This window comes from Wickerhamomyces ciferrii, contig 00027, assembly GCF_000313485.1.
Source record: "Wickerhamomyces ciferrii WGS project CAIF00000000 data, strain NRRL Y-1031 F-60-10, contig 00027, whole genome shotgun sequence".
Classification (NCBI taxonomy): Eukaryota; Fungi; Ascomycota; class Saccharomycetes; order Phaffomycetales; family Wickerhamomycetaceae; genus Hansenula; species Hansenula ciferrii.
Window position 1 is genome coordinate 91622 of NW_011887713.1, and position 26037 is coordinate 117658.

Genomic DNA, 26037 nt, shown 5'->3' on the forward strand with positions numbered 1-26037 from the left:
TTTTGTATCATTCTGCATCTTTTGATTCTTTTTTTCTGCTATACCAACTCCATATTTTCCCAGGAGAATTTAATTTCTTATTTGAGTCATTATTATTACCATTATTATTATTATTATTATTGTCATTATTAATTAAATCTTTTTCCTTATCTTTTGATTCTTTTTCTTTCTCTTTTGGAATACTTGTATCTTTATTTAAAAATCCTTTTTTATAATCTTCAAATTTTTTAGAATTATCTAATTTAAATTGTTGAAATTTTTCACTAAGTGATTTATTTTCATCAACATAAATATGTTTTGGTTCAAAAACGTCAAAAATATTATCATCAGTAAATTTATTAAATAATTTATAATTTGATGTCTTTTTCCAAATTTCAATAAATCCAAGATTGAAATTTTTTAATTGATTTATATCAAAATCTTTGTTAATTACTTCTGATGGTGGTGATCCATCAAATTTTTTAATAAAATTATCATATTTAACACTTGATAATAATCCAATTAAATAATCTTCAAATTGCCATCTAATATAATCATCACTTCCTATATAACCAGAATATGAATCATTCCATGATGATGTAACATTATTTATAATTATTGATAACCATTTTTTATCATAATTTGTTAAAGTTAATGGTTGATTTAATTCTTGATCAATAATTTCCACTGTAGAGTTATCAATATTTATTAAAACATCAGCTAATTTAGATTTTTGATTTAATATAAGTGCATTTGATGTACCCATAATATAATGTTTAACTTTTTTCAAATCTTCAAACTGTTGTAATGGAGCAAATGGAGCGAATACTCCATTCTTACCAAATATTTGTAGTGGGAACCCGGCAAAATCTAAAACAGAATTACGATCACTTGTTTGGAAACTTGTAGTCATCTTAACATTTGAAGAATAATTATCTAATTCAGGTGATGAAGAATCCAAAAGATTATTAATTAAATTTGGTAAAAGACTTATAAATGCAAATTCTGTTTGACACAATTTTGTTGGATTTGAACCATAAAATGCAATCTTTTTCTCTAAAATCATAGCTTTTAATATAACAAGTACATCTTTTTTAAAATCTTTAATTAATGATCTTAGTGAAATACCTGAATAAAAATCCATTTCATCTATATAAGATGAGGAAGTTCCTTCATTATATATGGTTTGTAAATTATCATACAGTAAATCCACAATTAATTTATCATTAAAATTTTTTTGTTCAAAAAATGAATTTGTTACAATGCTTAATTTTTCTTTAATTTGTCCAAATATGGGTTGTCTTAAAATTACCACAACAGCCTTTTGAACACTTGATCTTGTTATATCTTCATCTTTTTCTAATAATTCTTCAGTCCTTATTTGACGAACACAAGATATAGCAAATAATGTAGTAGAATCTTGATCTATTGTTTGAGTGTTACCATTTTCATTATAATATAATGTAAAATATGAAAAAGTTTCTTCAAATGAATGAGCACCATCTGGTAAAGCTTGAAATGGTAAATGAGGCCATATTATTGAAAAATCATTTGTTGAATCATCATGAAACTTGGTATATTCAATTTCTGGACCTCGAAGATGATGGAAATTCACTATACAAACACCAAATATAAGATCTTTGGAATTACCTTTAATACGTGATACTTTTCTAGAAGGTGATCTTTGTAATCTTTGACTTTGATGTTGTTGAGATGATGATAATTGAGCAGCAGGTAATAGATTTTTACCAAATTTTTTGGGGCTTGAACTTGATGATTTGACTTTATTTTTATGTTGTTTAGGTGTAATCATCCTTGGAGAAGTTTTTGATTCTGTTTGAGACGAATCTTGTGATGTTATTTCTGGAGAATTCAGTATCTTATTCTGATTATTATCCACTATTGGCGCTTGATTCTCGTTCTCAATATCAACTTCTCTCTGTGAAAGTTCCTCAGCCCATGGATTCTCTTCAGCAACAGGCAGAGACATTGTGATATATCTTCTTCAGCTTGTGATACCTTCAATTCCTTTTCTATTCCCAACGGTTGATCTCAATGATCTCAGTTGATCTTGTTGGAATGTGCTCTTTGTTGACGCTTTCAATTTGGTGGTTTCTGGCTTTCCAATTTTTAGTGACAAACTGGGCGGGCGGTTGGAGCAACAGGGCGCTTAATTGAGGTTATTTAAATATTTGAAAGAGAAATCAAGAGAATTTTAAAGAGATCACTGAAGGACGATAGACTGGTAAGTAGAGGAAATGAATGTGTTTAGAAGGAGAGATTGGGTATGTTCTAGGCAGACTAAGTATGGTCTGTTTAGCTAACATTCCCTTCAATCTAGGCTGGCAATCGAGTGACTCAGTACTTGCGCTGTGTATCAATGCTGGCGATCTTTATCATACAGGAATCAAAAGGGATCCCAGAAGGGCTAACGTACTACCTACCTAGCATCTACAAGCAAAATACTATTCAATCCATTCATTCATACACTCAATCCAATTGAGCACTAAACATAAACTCATTATAATTCAGCTAAAACCTTTTCAGCACTTGAAACGGTAACTTCAGTAATTTCCTTTTCTTTACCAATATAAGTAATAACACCATCTTTGACAACCAAAGCATATCTACTAGCAACTTCACCTAATGGATCAAATTCAGTTGTAGAAAGATCATGATCTTTAGAAAATTTCAAATTTGTATCACTTGCAAAGATAATTGAATCTTGTTGATCAGAAACATTGAATTTTTGTGCCCATGCATAATTGGCAAATAAATTATCTTTACTCAATACAATGACTTTAGCACCTTTTGAAGTGAAATCTTTCAAATAAGTTAAATATCCTGGTAAATGTTGTTCTGAACATGGTGGTGAAAAAGCAGCTGGTGTACCAACAATAACAAAAGTACCTTTACTTAAATCTTTAAATTCAATCTTAGCTGGTGATTCTTGATTTCCTTTCTTTGCGGAGGAATCAAATTTAACATAGTCTAAAGAGTATTGAGTTGGTAATGAAGCTGATTTTGATAATCCCATTGTGTAATATGTTTTGTGTTACAGTATAATCTCAATTGAGTATAGAGAAGTGACAAACAATATCAAAGGTCAAACCTGAGACAATAAGATCTCCTTATATACTTTTTTGATTCCATTAAAGCAATCATACATTTTATTCGTGGCAATACAAAGTTTAGTCGAACAATTAGAACATGACAACCCCTTTTCATATATAACTTAGTACTGAGCAAGTATGTGCAATGGTTTGTAAAAGCAAACTTTAAAGTAATCATATGGCATTCCATAATTACCGGTACGATTACGAATTGATATAATACATTGTTAATCGAGGTTTTGTTTTATTGGTTAATATGTTATATAACGGAACAAAGTGGACTACTGTATAAGGTAATAATAAATGTTATAAATAAATTTTGTAATTATGTACAATAATCTCTATATGCTTATGTATAAATAGTATATGTTGTATATGTTGTATATGCTGTATATGTTGTATAAGTTATGGTCATTACATTGAAAATGATTCTTCATGATAATCAATTCTAACTTTTGAATCTTTAATTAATTCAGAAACTGAACTTCTCATATCATCAATAAATCCTCTTGGTCCACTTGTTATAAAATTTGTTGATATTGATAAATCTATTTGATTAACAATATCTGAGATCTTAGGTCTTGCATTCAATTCAATAATTTTATATAATTCATCACTTGGTTTTTCTTCTAATTCAATTGATGTATAATCTGGTGAATCTTCTTTTCCTAATTTATTTGTATTTGTTATAATGATTTGTAAATCAACACCATGTTGAATTAAATATTCCATATCTGGTTTGAAAATTTCAAAATATTCTAAATTTTCCACAACCCAAATGAATTTTATAATTTTAGATTGATTTCTAAATTGATCTTTTTCAATTATATCAATAGCTTGTGAATAACATGGTGAAAATCCAACACCACCTGTAACGAAAACATATTGATCATGTTGTCTTAATGGAATATGATGACCATATGGTCCTTCAGTCATAATATCAACAACTAATGATTTTTTAGCATTTTCTAATAATAATTTTTGAATTTTACCTGTGATACCTTTATGAGTTTTGAAAACTATTGCATAACAATCTTCTTCATTTGATCTTTTAGATTTCATAACTGAAAATGGATGGGATTGCCAAAATCTTAATTTAAAATTTAAGAAATAAATACAATAAAAACATCCTGGGAAATAATAATCATTTGGTCCAAATGGTTTAGGGATAACAATACGAACTAATCTTTCATTTAAACTTGTAATCTTAGCTTTTTTAACACCACCTGTCCATAAAATTGATAAAAATCTTAAAATTCGATCATACCCCCATATAACAATACATGTATATAACCATGCCATCCAACCAAGTGTATTACAATGATACCACATTGAAATAATTAATAAAATACCAAAAGTTTTATGAACTAATAGGAAAAATTCATATGATAATTCTCTAAATAAATTGGAACTTTGAAATAACATTAACACGGTAACTATAGTACCAACAATCCCCCAAATCCAATAATCATCCATTGCCCACATTGCATAACCACCTTCTCTTATAGCATAATCTGTCCAAACAACTGAATGAATAAAACCTTGTAAAACAAGACCTCTTGCACACCATTTATGATATGTTAAAAAAGTTGAAATAGAAGATCCAGTTAATTTTATGAATGGATTATTTCTAATACCAAATAAAAAAGTTGGTGGCATTAATGCAAATGCACCAAATGCAGTTCTATAACCTATAAGATCTTGGATTTGATTTAATCTTGTCTTTTGATATTCATTTGGTAAATCAATTGAATAACCTGTTGTTGTAGCTAAAATCATATAAATTATAAACATTGAAATGACAAATGATTGTAAAGTTGTTGGGATTTGAATTGGCCATCCTAGAATTCTAATTTGTGATTTATGAATTAAATTTGGAACCGTGAGTTTATATCTTAATTTATTTATGAAATTGTTGGTAAATTTTGATTTTGAACCATTTGCATATGAAATCAAGAAATGTTTAGAAAAATTTAATATTGTACCCAACATGATAACAAATGTCCAAAAAAATATATACCCCCATTGATAAGCTTGTGATCTTATAACTTGAGCATAAATATGATTAAAAGATCTTCTATAGAATTCAAATGAAGTTGAGTTAACAGAAATTGGATGATGTAAAGTATGATCAAAATCATATTCAGTTGGTTCTTGAATATATTTCGTAGCATTTTGTTGATATGCTTTCAAGACATCAACAGGATAATCAATCATAGCCTTTTGTGAACAACGGGTCCTTACATGAGCTAAAGCATGATCTTTATAACCTCTATCATCACTTTGACTTTCAATACAATTTGTCACTGAACCAACCCAATCAATATTAGGACAACGACACATATAGGCAGCATGACTTTGACCTTTGGTACCACACCCCCAATCGAAATCTTTTAGATAATAGATACATTGTGTGGCAAGAATACTATCAATAATGACTAGACCTTGTGATACTCCAGAGAATATGAGTATAGATCCCAATATCACTGGTGTTATATGACGGAATCTCATTGTTTACTATGAAGGAATGACTAAGATCAATAAGATCAACAATGACAATGAATGATGAATGATGGATAACCTTAAATCTCAAGGGTCTTCTGTTTTAAAGAGCGGACTTTTACCATTATAAAGGGTTCAAAGAAGGGTATATTTCCAAACTTCCATGGTTTTGTCTTTCCCTTTACAATCTAGAATTTATTTGCTCACTTGCAGAAGCCACCAAAACCAGACCAATGGTAAAGTTAGGAATTGACTCTTTGGCTGCCTGGGGCGAGTATTTCCTTTAGATCTTAAAAGTCCTTGGAGAATATATAGATGTCTACCATGATTAACAAAGAGAAATTGCTCAATCGTCTACAAAAGAAAGTTAATAAAACCGATCTCAAATTCAATTGTTTACTTTATCAATTTGATCTCAGCGCTTAATTTTTGTTTTTCTTTTTGTTATTATTTTGTAAAACGAATTCGCGCGTAAATAAATTTTAATTTAGCCAAAAGACCGATTCACATTGTATGTAATTAAGCGATGAGCTTATTGGTTTTCCCTATAATCATAAGTTAATCAGGTATTACTATAATGAAGGTTGTTGCTTTAGTCTCTGGTGGTAAAGACTCATGTTTCAATATCCTTCACTGTCTTTCACAAGGTCATGAATTGATTGCATTGGCTAATCTAAGACCAGCTGATCATAAAGTTCAAGAACTGGATAGTTTTATGTTTCAAACTGTGGGTCATGATGCTCTTACATTATATTCAGACATAATTGGGGTACCCATGTATAGAGGTGATATCAAGGGGAAATCTGTTAATCAACAATTGGATTATAAATTAACTTTAGAAGATGAAATTGAAGATTTATATTGTTTATTACAAAAAGTTCAAATTGAACATCCTGATGTTGAAGCTGTAAGTGTTGGTGCTATCTTATCTTCATATCAAAGAACAAGAGTGGAAAATGTATGTCAAAGATTAGGACTGACTTCATTGGCTTTCCTTTGGCAAAGAGATCAATTAGAATTAATGACTGAAATGGTGGAATCTTCAATGGATGCTCGTATCATTAAAGTTGCAGCTGTGGGACTTGATGAATCACATTTGGGTAAGAGTTTAAAAGAAATGTTTCCAATTTTGTTGAAATTAAATTCAAGATTCGAAGTTCATATTTGTGGTGAAGGTGGTGAATTTGAAACTTTAGTACTTGATGCCCCATTTTTCATTAAAAAATTAAAATTAACAAGTTTTGAAAAAATTGTATCAAATGACCAAGTTGCTTATTTGAATCCTGTTGTTGAAGTTGTTGAAAAGACTGAAGAAGATGGAGAATATCATAGTGTAAAAGAAAAAGGTGTAAATTGGTCAAAATTCTTACCTGGAAATAACAAAGTATTGAAAGAATCTTTCCAAGAAATTTATGATTCATTATCAACAGATCTTCCAAACGCTGATGAAATTAAAGATGATCTTAAATTTATTAACTCACCTAGACAATCAATTTATAAAATAGATAATAAATTATTCATTTCAAATATAACAAGTGATAAATCAACTGTTGATGAACAAGTAACTGATGTGTTCCAAAACTTAAACAACATCCTTAATGAAAATAATGTTAACTCATCACATATCCAACATTCAACATTATTAATATCAAATATGAACAATTTCCAACAAATTAATAACATTTATGTTCAAAATTTCCCTAATCCATTACCTCCATCAAGAGTTTGTGTGGAAACTATATTACCAAAAGGATCATATTTACAATTATCAGTAATAGTTTTATTAGATAATTCAAAGAAGACAGGATTACATGTCCAAGGTAGAAGTTATTGGGCTCCTGCAAACATTGGACCATATTCACAAAGTATAATTGATGAAAATTTAATCGCTACGATAAGTGGTCAAATTCCATTGATTCCATCAACAATGGAATTAACAAAATCTGATGATTTAGAACAAGCTTTACTTTCATTACAACATTTTGATAATGTTAAACAAGTTATTGGTTGTGTTAATCAATTATCTATGGTTTCATTTGTTAAATCATCAAATTTAGTATCTAGTGTTTCTCAAATATGGGAAAATTATTGTGATGAAAATTCTGAATATTCAAATCCTTCAAATTCATTATTAATTGTTCAAGTTAAAGAATTACCAAAAAGTGCAAATGTTGAATGGGGTGGACTTGTTTACAAGAAATTAATTAATTTATATGAAGATGATAGTGATGATGAAGAATTAGACGAAATAAATGAAAGTTTGACTAAGAATTTATCAATTCAAGATTCTTTATACTATGGTAATGAACAAAATTTTGTTTCAACATTAACTTTAAATTCAATTGATGATTTAAAATTTGATAAAGATTTACATTATACCATTTATACAAGACCTGAATATATTTTCATAGTTGAAGATTCAAATATTTCAGTGGAATTTTTACCAGTTATTAATGTTTGGAATTATAAAGGTGAATTAAATAAATTTGGTATAATTATTAGAGGGTTTAACTGATAATAATCACATGATATTTCATTATTTACACGTGACTTTTCCAACATCCATACATCATCAACAGTCACACATTTTTTGCACTATAATACACCCACACACCGGTTTCTCCCCCGTGTTTTTTTACTTTGTGTCCTTTGAAACCGCGCAACACTTTTTTTAGTATTGGATTTTTGGTAAAGCGCAACAAATTTTTGTGGCAAATTTTGAAAATTGGTACGGGATTACATAATACACACATTGAGAAATTTAAAATTCGCGGGTTGTATGGACTTTTTTTTTTGTGTTGTGTATACACACTACAGGTTTTTTTCAAAATTATCATCAAACATCACTATTATCTATATTCTGATTATATTGTGAAATTTTAAATTAGTTTACCACCATATAAACCAAATTTATCATCAACAAAAACATATAACAAAGATGTCTGCTACTCAAGCCCCAAAATGGTATCAAGCTGAAGATGCTCCAGTTCCAAAAAACACCAGAAAAACTGCTCGTCCTCAAAAATTAAGAGCTTCATTAGTTCCAGGTACTGTTTTAATCTTATTAGCTGGTAGATTCAGAGGTAAAAGAGTTGTTTACTTAAAAAACTTAAAAGATAACACTTTATTAGTTTCAGGTCCATTCAAAGTTAACGGTGTTCCATTACGTCGTGTTAATGCTCGTTATGTTATTGCTACTTCAACTAAAGTTGATGTTTCTTCAGTTGATGTTTCAAAATTTGATGTTGAATACTTTGCTAGAGAAAAATCATCAAAACAATCAAAATCTGAATCAAAATTCTTTGGTGAAGAACAACCAAAAAAAGAAATCAAAGAAGAAAGAGTTACTGATCAAAGATCTGTTGATAAACAATTATTAGCTGAAATTAAAAAGACTCCATTATTAAAAGAATACTTAGCTTCTTCATTCTCATTGAAAAATGGTGATAAACCACATCAAATGAAATTTTAAGAATGTTTTATATAACGTCTTATAAATTTGTTTTTAATTAGTGTTTTTTAAAGAATATGTTTTTGGTTTTTATTAAAGAGATAGATGAAGAGTTGTAAAGTGGTGATAAAAGATGATGATGGTCATAAAGAAACTTGACAACAACAGTATAAATTAAAGTATAACAAGCTTTTTTTTATATTTTAAATTAAATATATTACAAAATTGTTAATGATTTATAATAGGAAAAAATGGTAATGGTTACATTTTATGTATAAATAGGTTTATATTTTACAAGAAAAAATACAAAAAAATCAGAAAATAGTGCAAAATTTAAATTGTAGTTATTCTTTTGTAATTCGTATCATATCCATGAATTATGATTCATAAGATGTTTCAAATTACGCCTATATAAATTAATTTAATATTTCGCGTTATTGTATGGTGTTGTGTATACCGAATATTTTTTTCCATATGAGATTTAAGTAAAGAGTGATTTAACTCAATATTTTGGAAACTCAAAGTGATTACACATTACAAGGGAATATAATTATAGATGATTATGGTTGAAGAAGATAGAGTACAATCACTCAAGGTGATAGAGCTCAGAGACAAGATATTGGAATCTAATAAGGATTCAAAAGATCCTGATTTCATACGGTTAAGAATAGAGAAGAAATTAAGAGATGATTTCCAAAAGACAAAAGAATATGGGAAATATTTGAAAAGTGGGAGAGTTGATAAGATTGATACTAGAAGAAGGCATAAGCTCGTTACTCCTATCAAGGATTTACAAGATGCTTATTACGAGAAGTATAAACCAAGAAAAGATCGTGATACTGAAGAATCAGAGAATCAACAACAAAATGTTAAACAAGAAAAGAAATCAAAACATAATAAACCCACTACAGAGTCGTTTTATGATGATGATGACGAACATGATGATGATGATTATAGTATAAACGATGATCAATCCCAAACCAAATCTTCACAAAGTCCAAGTATACCGTATTTAAAACAAGTCTACGGTGGGATATTACCACCAACTTCATCAGGTTCAAATGCAAGTTCAATACCTGGCTTCCAAGCTTCACCTTCACCAACATTACAAAACTTATTAGCACAAACCACTGGGGGATCTCAATCACCAAATCAAGGAACAATTTCATCACCATGGGGTGGTCAAATGAATCAAATCCCACCACCTCCTACAACTCAACCTCCTGCAATTCCTTCAGCTCCAACTCCTTCTCAAGCTCCAACTCCAATGCCACCATGGGGATTTGCATTCCCTCCACCAATTCCAGGTGCAATGCCATTCAATCCTAATATGTTTGCAAACCCAACACAATGGTTTAATACATTTTCAAAACAACAAAATAATCAACAACAACAAGGATTCCCAAATCCATGGGGGTTCCCAAATGTTGGATTTGATTTTAATCAAGTTTATCAACAAAATCAAGCACAACAATTACAACCAAATAATTCAACAGCTATAAATTATGGTGATGATGGATCAGTTACAAATAATCAAAATAATTCAAGAAATCAACAATCATCACAACAAAATAGAACACTACAACCATATTAAACTATTAAAAAATATTAATTAAATGTTTCTATATAATGAATACTAATGAACAATACTTAAATCTAAAAACCCATTAATCTTTAGATTTTTTAGAAAATAATTTGAATTTTGAACGTTTCTTTTCCTTTTCAGGTTCTTGAGTTGATGCATTATTTGAATTTGATTTCCCATTATTAACAGATTGTTGTTGACGAATATTTGAATTTGCACTATTATGAGCAGTTTTTGGATTTTTTTCAGAATAATTATCTAATAAATATTTTGGTGCTTCAATAGGTTTTGAATTTTTCCAATCAATATATAATTTCAAATCAGGTCTTGATAATGATAATTTTTTAACTTCTCCAATGAATTGAATTGGTGTTATTAAATCATCACTACCAATTATAACATCTTTTTCAAATTTATTTGATAATTCATATGCAGTTCTAATTTCTGAATAAGTTGCGCCACCAGCTATAAAATAAAAAATTCTTTGTCTTGGTGGTTTAAATTGTGTATTTGTTTTGGCCCATGATGCTTTATGTTTTGGGTTTTTCAATGATGCAGTTGATGTGGAATTTGTTCTTGATATATCATTTTCAAGATCTATTGGTTTATCTTTAATATATGGGAATCTAATATCATCTAATGTATTTGATAAGACATTTGTAATTATAGAATTCATACTTGGTCTAAATCTTGATGTATTATAAGAATTTTCTGATATTGATTCATGTAAGAATTCCCTTTTAAAGATTGATTTTGATTTTAAATTTGGTTTAACTAGTTTAAACCCAATTGTTTCAAAATTTTTAATTAATTCTAAATTATACGTGATTTCATGTAATTGGTTAATTCCCAAAAAGTTAAATAACTTAATATAATCTTCCTCGATTAACCCACCTCTATAAAGACCATAAAGTACAATAGTTCTTAATTTTTCAGGGAAAGTATAGAAATCTTGAGCTAAATTCTCAATTAATTGATCAGCAAGGTTTTTAACACGTTCACCATCAATATCAACACCAAAATTCACGACATTTTGTTCAAATTCTGCTAACTCTGCTAATTTTCTTTCACCATTTTCTAATAATAAACTTTCCAACAAAATTTTATGTAATGAAATAATTCTTCTTTCTTCATCAAAACCTTTTAAATGTGCCACTGCATGTAAAATATCTGAAGTATTTTGAATTTTGGATCTATCAACAAGCATTGAATTTTTAGACAAAAATTCTTCAATTCTTGTACTTGATAATTTTTGAGCATCAATAATATGTAAATGTCTTAATTGAATCCATTCTGGATCTTTTTCATCTAATTTTGATTCTTTTGCATCTTTTTGACCAGTTTCATCTTCAGCTTCATAATGATAAACATCATTTTGAATTTGTTTGGACTTTATATCATAAGCCATAGCTTGATAAGTGAATTCATGTAATAAAGGTGCAAATAAATCAATAGTACGATCTGTTATTATGAATATAGATCTTTGTCTTGTTGAAGTTGGTGGGAAATCTGGATGTTTTCTTGTATATTCATCCAATTGTTCTTGTAATTCTGTAGCAATCATTTGTGGTAATACCGATGCATTGAAATAACCATCATTTTCATTTGGGGAATAATATCTAATGATTGGATATTCACCAGTCATTACACAAAGATCAACTAATGATCTTGCGGTGTTAACAATGGTTTTGGTTACTAAATCATGACATTGTGGATTATAATATAATTGAATTGAATTTAAGGTCTTTGTAGTGAAAGCATTTGATTCTTTTGGATAAATGTTCAAATAGAATTCTTGGAAAGTTTTCAAATTTTTTTGGAAATGAATATTTGCTTTTAATTTATTTGATAAATCATTTGTTAAACCTGGTAAAAAGAAAATATGTGCACCTTTATACCTAGTCGGTATATTTGTAAAATCTGTTAATAAACAATTGATAATGAATGGGGTTGGCTCTAATAGATAGACAGCTTCTATAGAGAACTGATTATTTCTCTTTTGATCTATTCTTTCAATGGCTGAACATGGTTAGTATTTATCCAGCAATAAATCATCATCACTATCTACTCACCAGTAACCATATTCAAAACTTCATTTCTCTCCAATACACTGAAAACAAGTTCTTCAGTAGTTTCATCAAGCACCAGTATCTTGTATCCATTAGCAGTATTAACTCCTTTGATCAAATTCAACAATCCTTAAGAATTTACATTGTTAGTATTCATGTACTGATCTTAATTTAGATGGGACGCATATCAGTCTCAGAGAGGGATCCATAATAAAATCCCTGATCAACAAGACAAGCCCCTCAACAAGCAGAAAAACTCACGATCTCTCTGTAGTTCAATCAAAGACGTCATTTTGTAAGCAAATCAAACAAAATATTCAATCAAACTTGTCCAACTGAATAAGATCTTTCAAGGATTTCAAGTTTCGAGTTTCAAGGTACGAGAAGAATTGAAATCCATAATAATAAAAATCCCGGAATTTTCGCGAACAATGCAATCATTTTTGATTAAGTAAGTCAGTTTTAAATATTTTGATACGTCAAATTTCTTCAAACTGTTTTAGTTATGGTTGTTTTAGGAAGGTATTGAGTATTGAGACTGCTGATATTGGTTGGTGTTTGATTTTCAGGTTCAATTGTGTGTTTTTTGGTGAAAATTTGGGGCTCTTTGTGATGTTTTGTGGTGCTTTTAAACAAACCTCAAAAAGACTGATAAATGTCAGGTATATTAATACTGAAGGCATCCAATCAGCTTTTCCAGAATCAGAGATAATCAATAATGTGAAAAAGATACTTTCCACAAGGAAAAGTGTTCCATTGGTGGGGAATCTTCCCCAACTTCCTGTGATTGAGAATAATGATATTTTATCAGCTGTTTTCTTTAATTTAAAGAAAGATATTACACCTCAAGAAGAATCTTATCGTGATTATATACGATTGAAAGGTAAAAACAAGTATAAATTGATTTTAACCGAGTATTTGATAACTTGGTTTCCATTACAACAGAAATCTGTATTGATATATGCTCGTGAACATATATCGGGTGCGTTAACAAGAAAATTTGGTGAAATATATTTCAATGGATTAGATGAATATTTAAAGGATAAGCCAAGTTTTAGCAACAGACCTTTTGGTTCTTATATAGGTGGATTACTTGAAGAAAAGGTTGTTAGTCAAGAATCAATTGAATTTTTCATAAAAGAATTAATATCTAAAGTTATTGAAGAAGAAATCACTATAGCAAATATTAGATTAAAATATGATAAACCAATGGCAGATGAATATAGACAACTTTTAAAAGATTTAAAAATAAAAGAAATTCGTCAGAAATTTTTAATTTCAAATAACATTCAAGAAAAAATTGGTTATACAATATCAGAAAATGATTTTAATACTTCAATGTCAAAACTTGATGGTTTATTACCTGTGGGGTTTAAACCTATTTTCAAAGTGATTTTTTGTCCACCAATGGATGATGATCCAAACCATAATACTTATGATGTTCAATGTATTGTTAATAATGAAATTATTGGATTTGGTGCACATATTAACTTACACAAGGCTAAACATGCAGCTGCATATGATGCGATGGTTAATAATAGACCTAAAGTTGTTTATTATATCAAAGCTTTACCGCCTACTGTGTCGGTGGATGTCTTGTAATTAACTTATTAATAGAATTGATGTAGAGTATTTCTTCATGTTGTAGTACATTGATTTTAGTAGCTTCTAATTTCTGACATGTCACAAAATTCTCGCGCTTTTGACACTTTATATACGAAACAAAATCAAATCATAAACATCAACATCAGCATCACCTGCAATTAAAGCGGTTCGGGTTCTCAATTCAAGATATCAAGATCATTTCCAGATGTTATTAGCTAAACCCATATTCATAGTACGACCACCCTTTCTGAAGAACATCCATTCATTTTCAAGAAGTCTCCATACAAATCAACGATACATTCATCAAACAATAAAATCTCCAAACATTCAACAATCAACAGATGAAAATTTCAATTTATCAAGATCATTATTAAGCACTGATCCAGTTAAATGTGGAGATTATATCATTCCACCATTACCATTAATCACAAATGATGCTATATATAGACAAGTTTTCGATTTTTCATTAGAATTAGTTCAACCAGATGAATTACCTGATGGTTCATCTAAATTAGAATGGTTAGGTGATGCTTTTTTTTCAGATTCTTTAATAAATATGATGAAACCAATGGTACAAACTGAATCATTGAAGAGTCAAGGTTATGATTCTAATATAGTTTTCCAAGATGATGAAACAAAGGAGTATAATATTCATTATTATGAATTTAATTCCAAAAAAGTACCCAAATCTTATCTTGGAGAACTTCAAAGTAATTCAATTATGGCAGAATGGTCAAATGCTTATGGATTAGTAAATATGATTTATCCAAAGATCAAAAGAGATAATTTATTAGGTAAAAAAATTGATCATAAAAATCATGCAGATATTTTTGAATCTTATATTGGTGGATTATATCTAAATTATAAAGATGATTTGAAGATAGTTAATGAATATATTAAAGAGTTGATTATGGCTAGTATTCCCATGTTGAGAGGAAGATAAAATCGACATAGGTCTATGATATATAGTATATAGACATAATAGACGTTATTTTTATACTACTGAAACTATACCTTTTGAGAATTGAAATAATGTGAATTAAATATATGAATCATGACTTGACTTATAGTAATCATCTATTTTCCCAAAATGAATGTACTTAAAAGTTAATCATGATGTTATAATTGGTGATTTAATATCTGTTTGGTCAAATAACACTTATAAGCATATATTGAAACCATAGAACCAATCGGTGTATTAATTGTGATAAAAATAAAAGGATATAAAGATAAAATACTTCACTATGATGAAATTACAAACAAACGATCCTTGTACTTTGAATTTTGGAATATCTTAAATCATACTTAAAGTATTTCCTTAAAATTTGAAATGTTTATAGTACAACCCCCTGTTTTTCAAAAATTTATTTTCAAGTTTATATACGTCGCGAAAATATGGCACCAACTAAGTTCACTTCACAAATTTTTAAAGCATACATAAAGATCTTATAATCAGAAATATCAAAACATAGAGTTGATCCATAAAAAGATCTATTTGTTGTTTCAAGATGATAAGGATACGGAATCAGACACTTAATATCCTTCCCAAAATTACCCCCATCTCAACAAGACCTTTCCTTCAATCAAAAATCTTAATAAATTATAGATTTAATAGTTATGCACATTTAAAAGAGACAAAATTAACAAATGAAGAAATTACTAAGATATCTGATATTAATAGAAATTTTTTATTAGCAAAAGGTGAACAAAATTATAATGGTTTTATATTACCAGCTTTATTACCTATTGATGATGATTCCATATTAGCTAAAATTTTTGATTTTTCATCAGATTATACAGAATTAAAAGGAAAACCATATTCATATCAAACTATTGAATGGAGAGGTAATGCAACTATAAAACAATTTGTTTATGATTTATTATTCTTAAATAAATATTTCAAAAGTGATGAACGTAAGGATTATATATTTGAAAAGATTTATAATGAAAAAAATTTAATTGAATTATCAAAACAATATGAACTTTGGAAAATTTTAAAACCTAATCAAAAAGGATTAAGAGATGATGATCCATTACATTCTGCTGTATTTAAGGCATATATTGGTGGGATGCATTTACAATATGGTGAAAGGGATGATCTTTTCCAAGATTGGTTAGAAAGATTTTTCGAACCAATGGTTGAAAAATATAATCAACAATGGGATGAAGAAGGTTTAATTGAGAAACGTACTTATATTATGCATGATGAAGCTTTAACAAGGAAAATATTTGCTAAATGGAGGAAAAAAGTTACAGAAGTTAATGGTAAAGAGCGATTAAGTACAGTTACTAAATGTCATTTGAAATTCCAAACAAGGGAATTTTATAAAGAGAATAGGAAATATAAAGTAAGTGAAGTTATAATTAATAGAAGAGTTTTGGGTGAAGGTAAACCATCAACAAAGATTGGAGAAGCTGAAAGATTTGCTGGATATGATGCAATTAAATTTAATAAATATTTAGTATTGGAATTTATGAAAGAAATGATGGAAAAACAAAGAAATGAACCACAAATGAAGATACTTTCACCATTATATGGAAATGAAAAAATAATGAATAATCAAGGATTTGGTTATAAATTGTTTGAATATTCAAGTATTGATTTACTTCGTGAAAAACCAAAGAATGTTTGGGATACTGTTAATTTAGAGAAAAAGGAATATAAGGAACAAATTGATCAAGATGAACAACTTGATGAACAATTTGATGAAGATGATGAATAGTGGTCATGTATATAGAAAGTCATGAGAATGTACATAGAATAGCATATAAGTTTATGTAAAATTCAAACTATAACCTTAGAGTTGTATTACATTTGTCATATATCCGGTATTCAAAGGGATATTAGATATTAGATCATCTAGATCTCCTTAATGAGATACGCCATCATGATCTACTCGTTTAAGTAAAGTTTACGATCTTGGTTTATTGTGAGAATATCGGTGGCAAATATAGTTATTCTCCATGGAATTCTATAGATTTACAATAATAAGATCTAAATCGTGGCTTTAGTTAATTAACAAGAACAAGTTCCCCATTAATTAAGCTATTAATATGCACTTAGGCTGAGTTCTTTATTGGTCTGTGTCCTAATTGTATGCTTTTGATTAAGAACGTGTGGTTTTGATTGGCATAAGTTTAGTTTGGTGCAGTACCCCTTAATTTCATAATTTGACACAAAAGTTAATAATTGATTAATTTACAATATAGTTAAGTTTTACTGGTTGTTATGGTAAAAGTGGTATGGTGTTTGGATGTTTATGTATGTATTAAGTTGTTGATTTTGCACTAAATTATGAAATTCGTGTCAAAGTAAAATCTTTTGATGATCTTAAAATTGATTATTACAAAGAATTAGATTTAGTTCAACTCAAAAGTATTAGTCTTTGCTTTATTCATTTGTTTATTATATTCATTGACTTACCGCTGTTAACCGCTGTGTTCAATATTATTTTCAATATTATTTGCTGATCTGTGGTACATTCTCTAAAGGTTAATTGTGTCAAAATAATATCAACAAGAAATCAATTGATCAATTGATTCTCTTAAAAGTTGCCATTTTGATTCTCTTAGGTCAATCTTTGTGCATCACATTCATTCAGAATTGAGTCCTTTGCATGTCATTACGCATTTGCTCATACATTTAGTTTTTGTGGTTTTGTGGTTTTGTGTACTTTAATTATATCCAATTTCCAAGTTACACAAATACAATTTTATAACATTGCATATCAACAAAAGGTCAAAAGACATATAAATAGTTGGGGTGATTCCTGTGTTTTTGCATTCTTCTTCTTCTTTTGCTTTTCTTTTCCTTTTCTCTACATCAGTTTATTGTGAGTAATCCTAAGTCATCTTTGGTTTATTCTCTTATTCTATTCAAACTTCCTCTTTACATTGCAAACAAACAACAACAAAAACACAACTCAAACTATTTATAAGTATGTATGACCGTGCTCCAATGCCTATACCAGGTCAAGCTGGTGGTGGGGCTCCACAATTGCCTCCACGTCAACAACAAGATCAACAACAAGGACAACAACAAAATCAACCACCACCTATTCCACCTAAAAGACATTCAAAAATTAACAATTTTATATCTAGATTTAAAAAAATGTCTACTCAATCTCAATCTCAATCTCAACAACAACCATTCGGTTCAAATTCAGGTCCAATTTATGCTAAAGATGATTTATTTGGTCAACCAATTTCTACTAATGAACCATTATCTCAATTTCAAAAAAAAGAACATGATATTAAACCACCAGTTGATAATGATAATAAACCAGTTGGTACAAACAAATTTTATACAAATTTATTATTAGAAAATCAAAATAATCCAATTTGGACTCAGCCTTATTCTATTTGGTTTTCGAAAGATGATGATTATCATGGATTTGCTGTTCATCAAGTTCAAAAAAGTAGTATTGTTACAGGTGATGCTACTGCTAATGCTGTTAGATTTTTCTTTGGTCCTTTAGGTATTAAATCTTTTGTTTTCGGTTCAACTGATTTTGATGATACTCCTTCATTATCTTTACAAAATATTAAACATTTATCAGCTGAAGCTAAATTAAAAAGTAAATCTCAAGGTGATTTAGTTTTTCCAGTAGTTCAAGGTCAAGGTTTTGTTACTGGTGTTTATAACAATTTAATTCCAAAATTATCAAGTTCTGTTGGATTTAGAAGTTTCCAAGGTGATACTTCACCAAGATCAGGTATCAACAAGTATAAAATTGAATTAAATGATGATTCTAAATGGGTTTTATATGTTACAATTCCAGATGGTCAATCATTAGAATTAGGTCAAAAAGATGGTAATCATATCGAAGGTAATAATTCTGTTAATGGTGCAATTTTCCAACTTGCTAAAGGTGATTCCGGTACTTATGATGAAGCAGCAGGTGCTTATCAAACAGGTGCTAATATTACAAATGGTTCAGTTTCTGATAAAAAGGGTAATTATTCTTTGAAATATGATGTTTCTGGTGAATCAAATTCTGGTAATGGTTTAATTTTCGCATTACCTCATCATGTTGATACTTTAACCTCTGAATTGGATGGTGCTAAAACTGATTTAAAATTAGATACCATTACAAAAGGTACAGCTACAGCTTATTTAACAAATGAGTTGAAATTTAGTGTTGATATCCCATCAAACATTGGTCTTGATCCTTATTCGTCTATTGAAGGTGCTTCATTATCATATTCAGATGATGTTTTAAATAAGATTAAAAATGCTGCTAATAGTGATGTTGATGAAGATGTTGAAAAAAAATCAGATCTTGATTCAATGTATTATGCTGGTAAAGCTTTAGCTAAATATGCATTGGTTTTATATGTTACTCATTATGTTATTAAAGATGATGGTTTAACTGAAAAATTATTACCAAAATTGAAGAAAGCTATTGAAAGATTTTCTAAGAATGAACAACAATATCCATTAGCTTATGATACAACTTGGAAAGGTCTTGTTTCCACTGCTGATAGAGATGGTGATTTCGGTAATGCTTATTATAATGATCATCATTTCCATTATGGTTATCATGTTTTTGCAAGTGCAATCGCTGCAAAAATTGATGGTGAAAAAGGTGGTAATTGGATTGATTCAGTTAAAGATTTCATTAATGATTTAGCAAGAGATTATGCTACACCAACAGATGATGATCAATATTTCCCAGCTTTTAGAGCTTTTGATTGGTATAATGGTCATTCTTGGGCTAAAGGTGTTTTCGCTTCTGGTGATGGTAAAGATCAAGAATCTACATCAGAAGATTATAATGCTTATTATGCTTTAAAACTTTGGGGTGATGTTGTTGGTGATGAAAATTTAAAAAATAGAAGTGATATTATCTTGGGTGTTTTGAAACATTCAATTAATAGTTATTTCTTATTAGCTGATGATAACAAGAATCAACCAAAAGATTTCATTGCTAATAAAGTTACTGGTATCTTATTTGAAAATAAAGTTGATTATACAACTTATTTCGGTACAAATACTGAATATATTCATGGTATTCAAGTTATTCCTGTTACTTCAGTTAGTTCATTTATTAGAGGTCCAAAATTCACTAAAGAAGAATGGGATCAAAAATTAAAAGATATTGCACCAAATGTTGAAGGTGGATGGAGAGGTCTTGTTTATTTAGATGCAGCATTTTTTGATCCAGATACTGCATGGAATTTCTTTTCAGCTGATAATTTCAATAAAGAATATTTAGATGGTGGTTTATCATTAACTTGGTCATTAACTTATTCAGGTGCTTTTGCAAACAAATAAAGTGAGGTTAAAAGATTTTTAAAGTTGCTTTGATTGATAAAAGATTATATTATGATGAACCTAAAGGTTGTTGTTGCTGATTATTACGTACTATTATTACTATTTTTATGAAAGTGAGATATTTTGTTGCTAATACGTGTTGTGAAATGAGGAATTTCAAAAAATAAGATGAAATTAAATTGATGTGAAAAAAAACAAATATTATATATGAGAGAAACAAGAAAAAAAAGGTTAAGATTATTTTATATTCAAATTAAAAGATTATTAAGATTATCTATCAAAACGTTGTAGTAAATACATATTTCCGATACTTGATCAGTTGCATATTTCCGAATCATAATTTGTTAGAAAAAAAAAATATAAAGTACTGGCACAAAATTATTTGATCTTTGAATCTCGTAATTGATGAAGTTAAACAAAACATGGTTAAAACTAATATAATACCCAAAGAATCACTTGATAATCTTGAACATGAATACGGATTATTAAAACTCATTTTTCACAGAAATAAAAATCAACATAGAGTAACAACATGGTGGAAACATTTAAATCAATTGAAAAGATATCTAACAAAATTAATATCATTAATACATTCATACAATAAAATTTTTAATCAAACTACCAAAACCAAATTATTAAGCATTGCAAGACATTTATATTTCAAATTGTGTAAAAGTGCTTATAGATCTTTCAATGGGATTGTGGCATTAGGACAATTTATTACTTTAGGGTTAACACTTATTGGTATTTTGGGGAAAATTTATCATGAATTAGGTATGATTGATGGGATACGTGATAAGGAGAATAAAAAAGTGAGGAATGAGGTTGGAAGTTTGGATAAGGGTGATGTGGTTGATAGGGGGTTTGGTTATGGTGATGATGTTGGTGAGGAATTAGGTGAGGAATTGGGTGAAGAAGTTGGTACAGTTGAACAAATTCATAATGAGGTTGAGAAGAAAAGAAAAAGCTCAAATCAAGAATTACCTAAAAAGAAGAAGAAGAAGGAGAATGAGTTAGGTGATTTGAAGGTTTCAAAAGGTTTAAAGACTAAAGAGAAAATAAGTGGGAAAAATAATGGGAAAGTTGATAAATTAAAAAAAAAGAAGAAGAAGAGTGCTATTGATGATATATTTGGATAAACCTGGTTTTGTTGTTTATGAAATTGTTACGTGTTTTAGCGAAAGATTAAGTTGGGGCTTATCATAAATTAATTGATTTGAAATTTTACTAAATGAAGTATAATATTCTCTCTTTGACAAAAATTTCAAAAATATGATTCTCATCAAAGGACTAAAGCTCATATGAATTGAAAATTTATAAATATGAATACACTTGAACTATAAACTTCAATGGCTTTTATTCGAATTGGCTTTCCTTATTGCTCTATAATTTGTCGGTAATTTTTTAATCCTTTTTTCTAGTGATAGAAAATGCCTTCAAAACAAACATCAACCGAAAAATCAGGAACTTCAACTCAAACCCCCAAATCAATTGATCAGCCAGAAAAGACCAATAATCAAACTAATAATAATAAAGAATCTGCTAATGATGGTTCAAGTACCACTAAAGGTAAGAAAAAAGTTGAAAAATTAATTCCTGCAAGTCCTCAACAAGATGTTTCATTTGAAGTTAAGCAAAGAATGAAATTCGATAAAAAATTATATCCAATGGGGAAGTTTAAACCAAAGAATGTTATTAGGAATAGAAATCGTTCAAATCGCTTAAGCTCAACCAATAGTAGACAAAATCAAAATCAAAATCAAAATCAAAATCAGAATGGAAATTCTACAGCTACTAATTCTAGTGTGAATAATGATTCAAAAAACAATCAGTAATAACATTAGGTTGTTTATATGTACAGTATTTATATGTATGTATATGAAATTTATAATCTATATTTTAATGCAAATAATTCTCTTTCTTTTTATTGATCTAAATAATTTTTAGCCCAATTTGGTAAAATAAAACTAGCTTTATGAATTTCTTTATTATAATATTTAAATAATTCTTCTTCTTTTAATTCAGATAATGAACGTTCAGGGATATTTAATTTTGCATTAGGATCTTTCGATGCAATCATTAAACCTAATTGACCTGATGTATAAGTTGGTACTGTGGTGTAAGAATATTTAACAATTGGGAAAACTTGATTTATAGTATTTTTCAAATTTTTTAGTAACTCAATTTTTAACCAAACATTTTCTGATGCTTGAGTTATAACTATCCCTTTTGAATTTAATGAATTATATAATAATTTAAAATATTGTTGTTGGAAAAAAGCAGCAGCAGGACCTTCTGGGTCTGAAGAATCTGTAATTATAATATCAAATTTATTTTCAATTGATTCTTGACCTAATTCTAGTAAATATTTAAATCCATCACATAATTTAACTTCAATTTTTGGATTTTCAAAAGCAATAGCCATTCCTTTCAAGTATTTTTTACTTAGTTGGATAACAGTTTCATCAATTTCCACTAATACGATTTTTTCAATATAGTCATGTTTTAAAACTTCTCTTAAAACACCACCATCTCCACCACCAATAACTAAAACTGATTTAGGATCTTTATGAGAAAAAATTGGTAAATGTGTAATCATTTCTTGATATGCAAATTCATCTCTTTCAGAGACTTGAATAATACCGTCTAATACTAAGACATTACCATAATCTGTACTTTCAAAAACAAGAATCTATTATTGTTAGTATTCCACTCAATATCACACGACTATATGAAAAACTTTGTACTTACATCTTGAAATTCAGATTTTTCAGTATGTAATATTTTTTTAACTTTTAATTCTAAAGCTTGACCTGGGAATAATTCATCGGATACTTCTTTAAACCATCCATTATTAATAAGAGGGTGTGTGAAATCAGACATGGTTATATGGTGATCTGGGGCAAGGAGTTGATATAATTTAATATGCAAGAATTAAAAGAAAGGTCTGTGTTTTTTTGGGGCTTATGAGTTGATGATTGTAAAGAGTTGTAAATGAATGTGATTTCTATATTATATATGACTCCATGAACCTTTTAAATTTGGTTGGTTCTAGTTGGTTTTGGTGGTTTTGATAAAATTTAAGTTTCATTAATTTTTTTATTTTTCAAGGTGATAAAAAAGTTTTATACTCATCGCATTTTGACACAATTACAATGAAAACATGAGGTTTCTCGGGGGAAAAGGGGAAATATTGGTAAATAAGTATATAGGTTGATTCTAAACATGGTTAATACTACATTCCACTATTTAAAATCTCTCTTTTACCATTAAATTTAACAATTATAATCAATTTAGTATATAAATTCAATCCCAGGTCACATGATTCTTACGTAATCAAATTTTATTTTGAAAAAAAAAAACTTTTGGTTAATTAATTAACGATGCGATGAGCTCAGATTTATAGGAATTTGTTATTATCATAGATCAACAGTTCAAAGATGAAGCATCCATTCCAAATAGTGGCAGTTAACAACGCTGGTGACTTGCTATGCACAGCAACAAAAAACCATATCCAAGTTTTCAAAATCTCAAGTGGTGAAAGAATTGGTCAATGGACAGATGAAGCTGATAATACAGAATCAATTAAAGAAAAAATACTTAAAGAACAAGAAAGACAAAAAATTTTAAAACAACAAGAATTAGAAGAAAAAGCTGCAAAAGCTGCTGAAGAAGGTACACCTGAATCAAGTGAAGAACCACCTAAAAAGAAGAAGAAGAAGAGTAAAAATAAAAACAATGATGGTGAACCAAAAATACCAACTCCAGGTCCAGGTGCTCCAACTATTTATAATTATATTAGAACTTTAAAATTTTCAAGAAATGGAAAATACTTAATTGGTACTACAGATTCTGATAAATCTGTTGTTATTTTTGAAATTGATTTATCTAATAATGAAAATATTTTAAAATTAATTAAAAGACAACCATTCCCAAAAAGACCTTCATCAATTACAACTTCATATGATGATTCTGAAATCTTATTAGGTGATAAATTTGGTGATGTTTATAGTACTAAAGTTGATACACAAGAAGCTAGAGTGGTTAATTCAGAAGCTGAACCAATCTTGGGTCATGTTTCTATGTTAACAGATGTATTAATTGGTAAAAAAAATGATGAACAATTTATTTTCACTGCTGATCGTGATGAACATATTAAAATTTCTAAATTTCCTCAATCTTTTATTGTTAAACATTGGTTATTTGGTCATGAACAATTTGTTTCTAAATTATTAATACCTTCATGGAATGAAGATTTATTAATTAGTGGTGGTGGTGATGATTATATATTTTTATGGGATTGGTCAAAAGAATCAAATCAATTATTAGATAAATTTAATATTAGTGAAATTGTTGAACCATATATAAATGAATCTCATTTAGCTCCTTCAAGATTTCAAAATGAAAATAATGATTTACAAGAAACTTGTATTTCTGATATAATTACAATTCCAGGGTTACCAAACATAATTGCAGTTTTAGTTGAAGCAACAAATGTTGTATTTTTATTAAAATTAGAATCAAATAAAATTTCATTAGATAAAATAATAGAATTAGATTCTAAAATCATTTCAATAACTTCATCAAATAATCAAATCATTGCATCTGTTGAATCTGAAGATAATTTATTAAGATCAATTGATATTAATACTAAAACCGTATCAAATGAATTATCTGAATCTTTTAAAAAAATCACTGAAAACTCATTTGTGGAAATTCCTTCAAAAGATGAATTATATCCATTATATCCAGTTTTTCAATTACGTAAAAGATCAGAACATTAGAAGTCTCCTCATTAAAAAAAGAATTATATATATTTACAATAATAGATAACAACTAGACTGAATCAAAATATTTGTAGTAACTAATTTTAAAAACATATTGATACCCTTGATACCAAAACAGGAAACTTTGTTACGTGCTAATTCCAAAATTACTAAATTCATACAGGTATATCAAAAACTTTAATTTTATTTTTGAAATTTTCAATCAGCAATGATGAATAAATTTGATAGAATATAAATATAGTTCAAACCCCTGAAATTTTCATTCCCAATAACTGTTTTTCAATTAATTATTAGCTGTTTGGTTTTGATGTGAATGAGTATATCGGGTTTACCATCAAGACATACATTTTAACAACACAAGTCCAATTTTACAAAAATAAACCCCCAATTGACTTAGCAATAATAAAAAAGGATCACCAATCAATATATACCTAATTTAAGTGAATATTCTTCAAAAAAAAAGGAAAAATTCCGGATGAGCAGCAAAAAAGAAGGGAAATTGCTCTCACTCAGAGTCGAACTGAGGATCGCTACATTACTAGTGTAGCGCCTTACCAACTTGGCCATAAGAGCTTTTTCTTGCTTTTGGAATTTTGCTGCATTACCGCGTTTTGTGATTACTGGTAGAGGCAGCATAATTATTTTTTTGAAATTCAATTTAAACGAAAG

General features: G+C 28.5%; 15 protein-coding genes across 15 annotated transcripts; 10 read left to right on the forward strand and 5 right to left on the reverse strand.

Annotated features, from left to right (window-relative positions):
- Positions 1 to 7: 7 nt before the first annotated feature.
- On the reverse strand, positions 8 to 1969 carry BN7_1222 (Late secretory pathway protein avl9; the record flags this gene model as incomplete). Its single annotated transcript, XM_011278176.1, has 1 exon — positions 8 to 1969. One exon carries the CDS (start codon positions 1967 to 1969, stop codon positions 8 to 10), a length of 1962 nt encoding a protein of 653 aa, XP_011276478.1.
- A 531-nt stretch (positions 1970 to 2500) lies between these two features.
- BN7_1223 (Peroxiredoxin-2) lies at positions 2501 to 3016 on the reverse strand (the record flags this gene model as incomplete). The annotated part of the gene is made up of 1 exon (XM_011278177.1): positions 2501 to 3016. The coding sequence occupies one exon, from the start codon at positions 3014 to 3016 to the stop codon at positions 2501 to 2503; it is 516 nt and encodes a 171-aa protein (XP_011276479.1).
- A 490-nt stretch (positions 3017 to 3506) lies between these two features.
- On the reverse strand, positions 3507 to 5603 carry FRE1 (ferric/cupric-chelate reductase; the record flags this gene model as incomplete). The annotated part of the gene is made up of 1 exon (XM_011278178.1): positions 3507 to 5603. One exon carries the CDS (start codon positions 5601 to 5603, stop codon positions 3507 to 3509), a length of 2097 nt encoding a protein of 698 aa, XP_011276480.1.
- Positions 5604 to 6171: 568 nt separating this feature from the next.
- Positions 6172 to 8109, forward strand: DPH6 (diphthine--ammonia ligase; the record flags this gene model as incomplete). Its single annotated transcript, XM_011278179.1, has 1 exon — positions 6172 to 8109. One exon carries the CDS (start codon positions 6172 to 6174, stop codon positions 8107 to 8109), a length of 1938 nt encoding a protein of 645 aa, XP_011276481.1.
- Positions 8110 to 8532: 423 nt separating this feature from the next.
- On the forward strand, positions 8533 to 9066 carry RPL6 (60S ribosomal protein eL6; the record flags this gene model as incomplete). Its single annotated transcript, XM_011278180.1, has 1 exon — positions 8533 to 9066. One exon carries the CDS (start codon positions 8533 to 8535, stop codon positions 9064 to 9066), a length of 534 nt encoding a protein of 177 aa, XP_011276482.1.
- A 535-nt stretch (positions 9067 to 9601) lies between these two features.
- Positions 9602 to 10639, forward strand: BN7_1227 (Calpain-B; the record flags this gene model as incomplete). Its single annotated transcript, XM_011278181.1, has 1 exon — positions 9602 to 10639. The coding sequence occupies one exon, from the start codon at positions 9602 to 9604 to the stop codon at positions 10637 to 10639; it is 1038 nt and encodes a 345-aa protein (XP_011276483.1).
- Positions 10640 to 10712: 73 nt separating this feature from the next.
- On the reverse strand, positions 10713 to 12712 carry SEC1 (Sec1p; the record flags this gene model as incomplete). The annotated part of the gene is made up of 2 exons (XM_011278182.1): positions 10713 to 12639; positions 12699 to 12712. 2 exons carry the CDS (start codon positions 12710 to 12712, stop codon positions 10713 to 10715), a joined length of 1941 nt encoding a protein of 646 aa, XP_011276484.1.
- A 642-nt stretch (positions 12713 to 13354) lies between these two features.
- Positions 13355 to 14301, forward strand: BN7_1229 (uncharacterized protein; the record flags this gene model as incomplete). Its single annotated transcript, XM_011278183.1, has 2 exons — positions 13355 to 13361; positions 13511 to 14301. 2 exons carry the CDS (start codon positions 13355 to 13357, stop codon positions 14299 to 14301), a joined length of 798 nt encoding a protein of 265 aa, XP_011276485.1.
- A 208-nt stretch (positions 14302 to 14509) lies between these two features.
- On the forward strand, positions 14510 to 15247 carry BN7_1230 (uncharacterized protein; the record flags this gene model as incomplete). The annotated part of the gene is made up of 1 exon (XM_011278184.1): positions 14510 to 15247. The coding sequence occupies one exon, from the start codon at positions 14510 to 14512 to the stop codon at positions 15245 to 15247; it is 738 nt and encodes a 245-aa protein (XP_011276486.1).
- Positions 15248 to 15812: 565 nt separating this feature from the next.
- Positions 15813 to 17027, forward strand: BN7_1231 (uncharacterized protein; the record flags this gene model as incomplete). Its single annotated transcript, XM_011278185.1, has 1 exon — positions 15813 to 17027. The coding sequence occupies one exon, from the start codon at positions 15813 to 15815 to the stop codon at positions 17025 to 17027; it is 1215 nt and encodes a 404-aa protein (XP_011276487.1).
- A 1217-nt stretch (positions 17028 to 18244) lies between these two features.
- Positions 18245 to 20581, forward strand: ACF2 (endo-1,3(4)-beta-glucanase; the record flags this gene model as incomplete). The annotated part of the gene is made up of 1 exon (XM_011278186.1): positions 18245 to 20581. The coding sequence occupies one exon, from the start codon at positions 18245 to 18247 to the stop codon at positions 20579 to 20581; it is 2337 nt and encodes a 778-aa protein (XP_011276488.1).
- A 422-nt stretch (positions 20582 to 21003) lies between these two features.
- Positions 21004 to 21720, forward strand: RMP1 (Rmp1p; the record flags this gene model as incomplete). Its single annotated transcript, XM_011278187.1, has 1 exon — positions 21004 to 21720. The coding sequence occupies one exon, from the start codon at positions 21004 to 21006 to the stop codon at positions 21718 to 21720; it is 717 nt and encodes a 238-aa protein (XP_011276489.1).
- A 291-nt stretch (positions 21721 to 22011) lies between these two features.
- On the forward strand, positions 22012 to 22416 carry STB3 (Stb3p; the record flags this gene model as incomplete). Its single annotated transcript, XM_011278188.1, has 1 exon — positions 22012 to 22416. One exon carries the CDS (start codon positions 22012 to 22014, stop codon positions 22414 to 22416), a length of 405 nt encoding a protein of 134 aa, XP_011276490.1.
- An 89-nt stretch (positions 22417 to 22505) lies between these two features.
- Positions 22506 to 23464, reverse strand: SPE4 (spermine synthase; the record flags this gene model as incomplete). The annotated part of the gene is made up of 2 exons (XM_011278189.1): positions 22506 to 23273; positions 23333 to 23464. 2 exons carry the CDS (start codon positions 23462 to 23464, stop codon positions 22506 to 22508), a joined length of 900 nt encoding a protein of 299 aa, XP_011276491.1.
- A 557-nt stretch (positions 23465 to 24021) lies between these two features.
- On the forward strand, positions 24022 to 25365 carry TRM82 (Trm82p; the record flags this gene model as incomplete). The annotated part of the gene is made up of 1 exon (XM_011278190.1): positions 24022 to 25365. One exon carries the CDS (start codon positions 24022 to 24024, stop codon positions 25363 to 25365), a length of 1344 nt encoding a protein of 447 aa, XP_011276492.1.
- Positions 25366 to 26037: the final 672 nt, after the last annotated feature.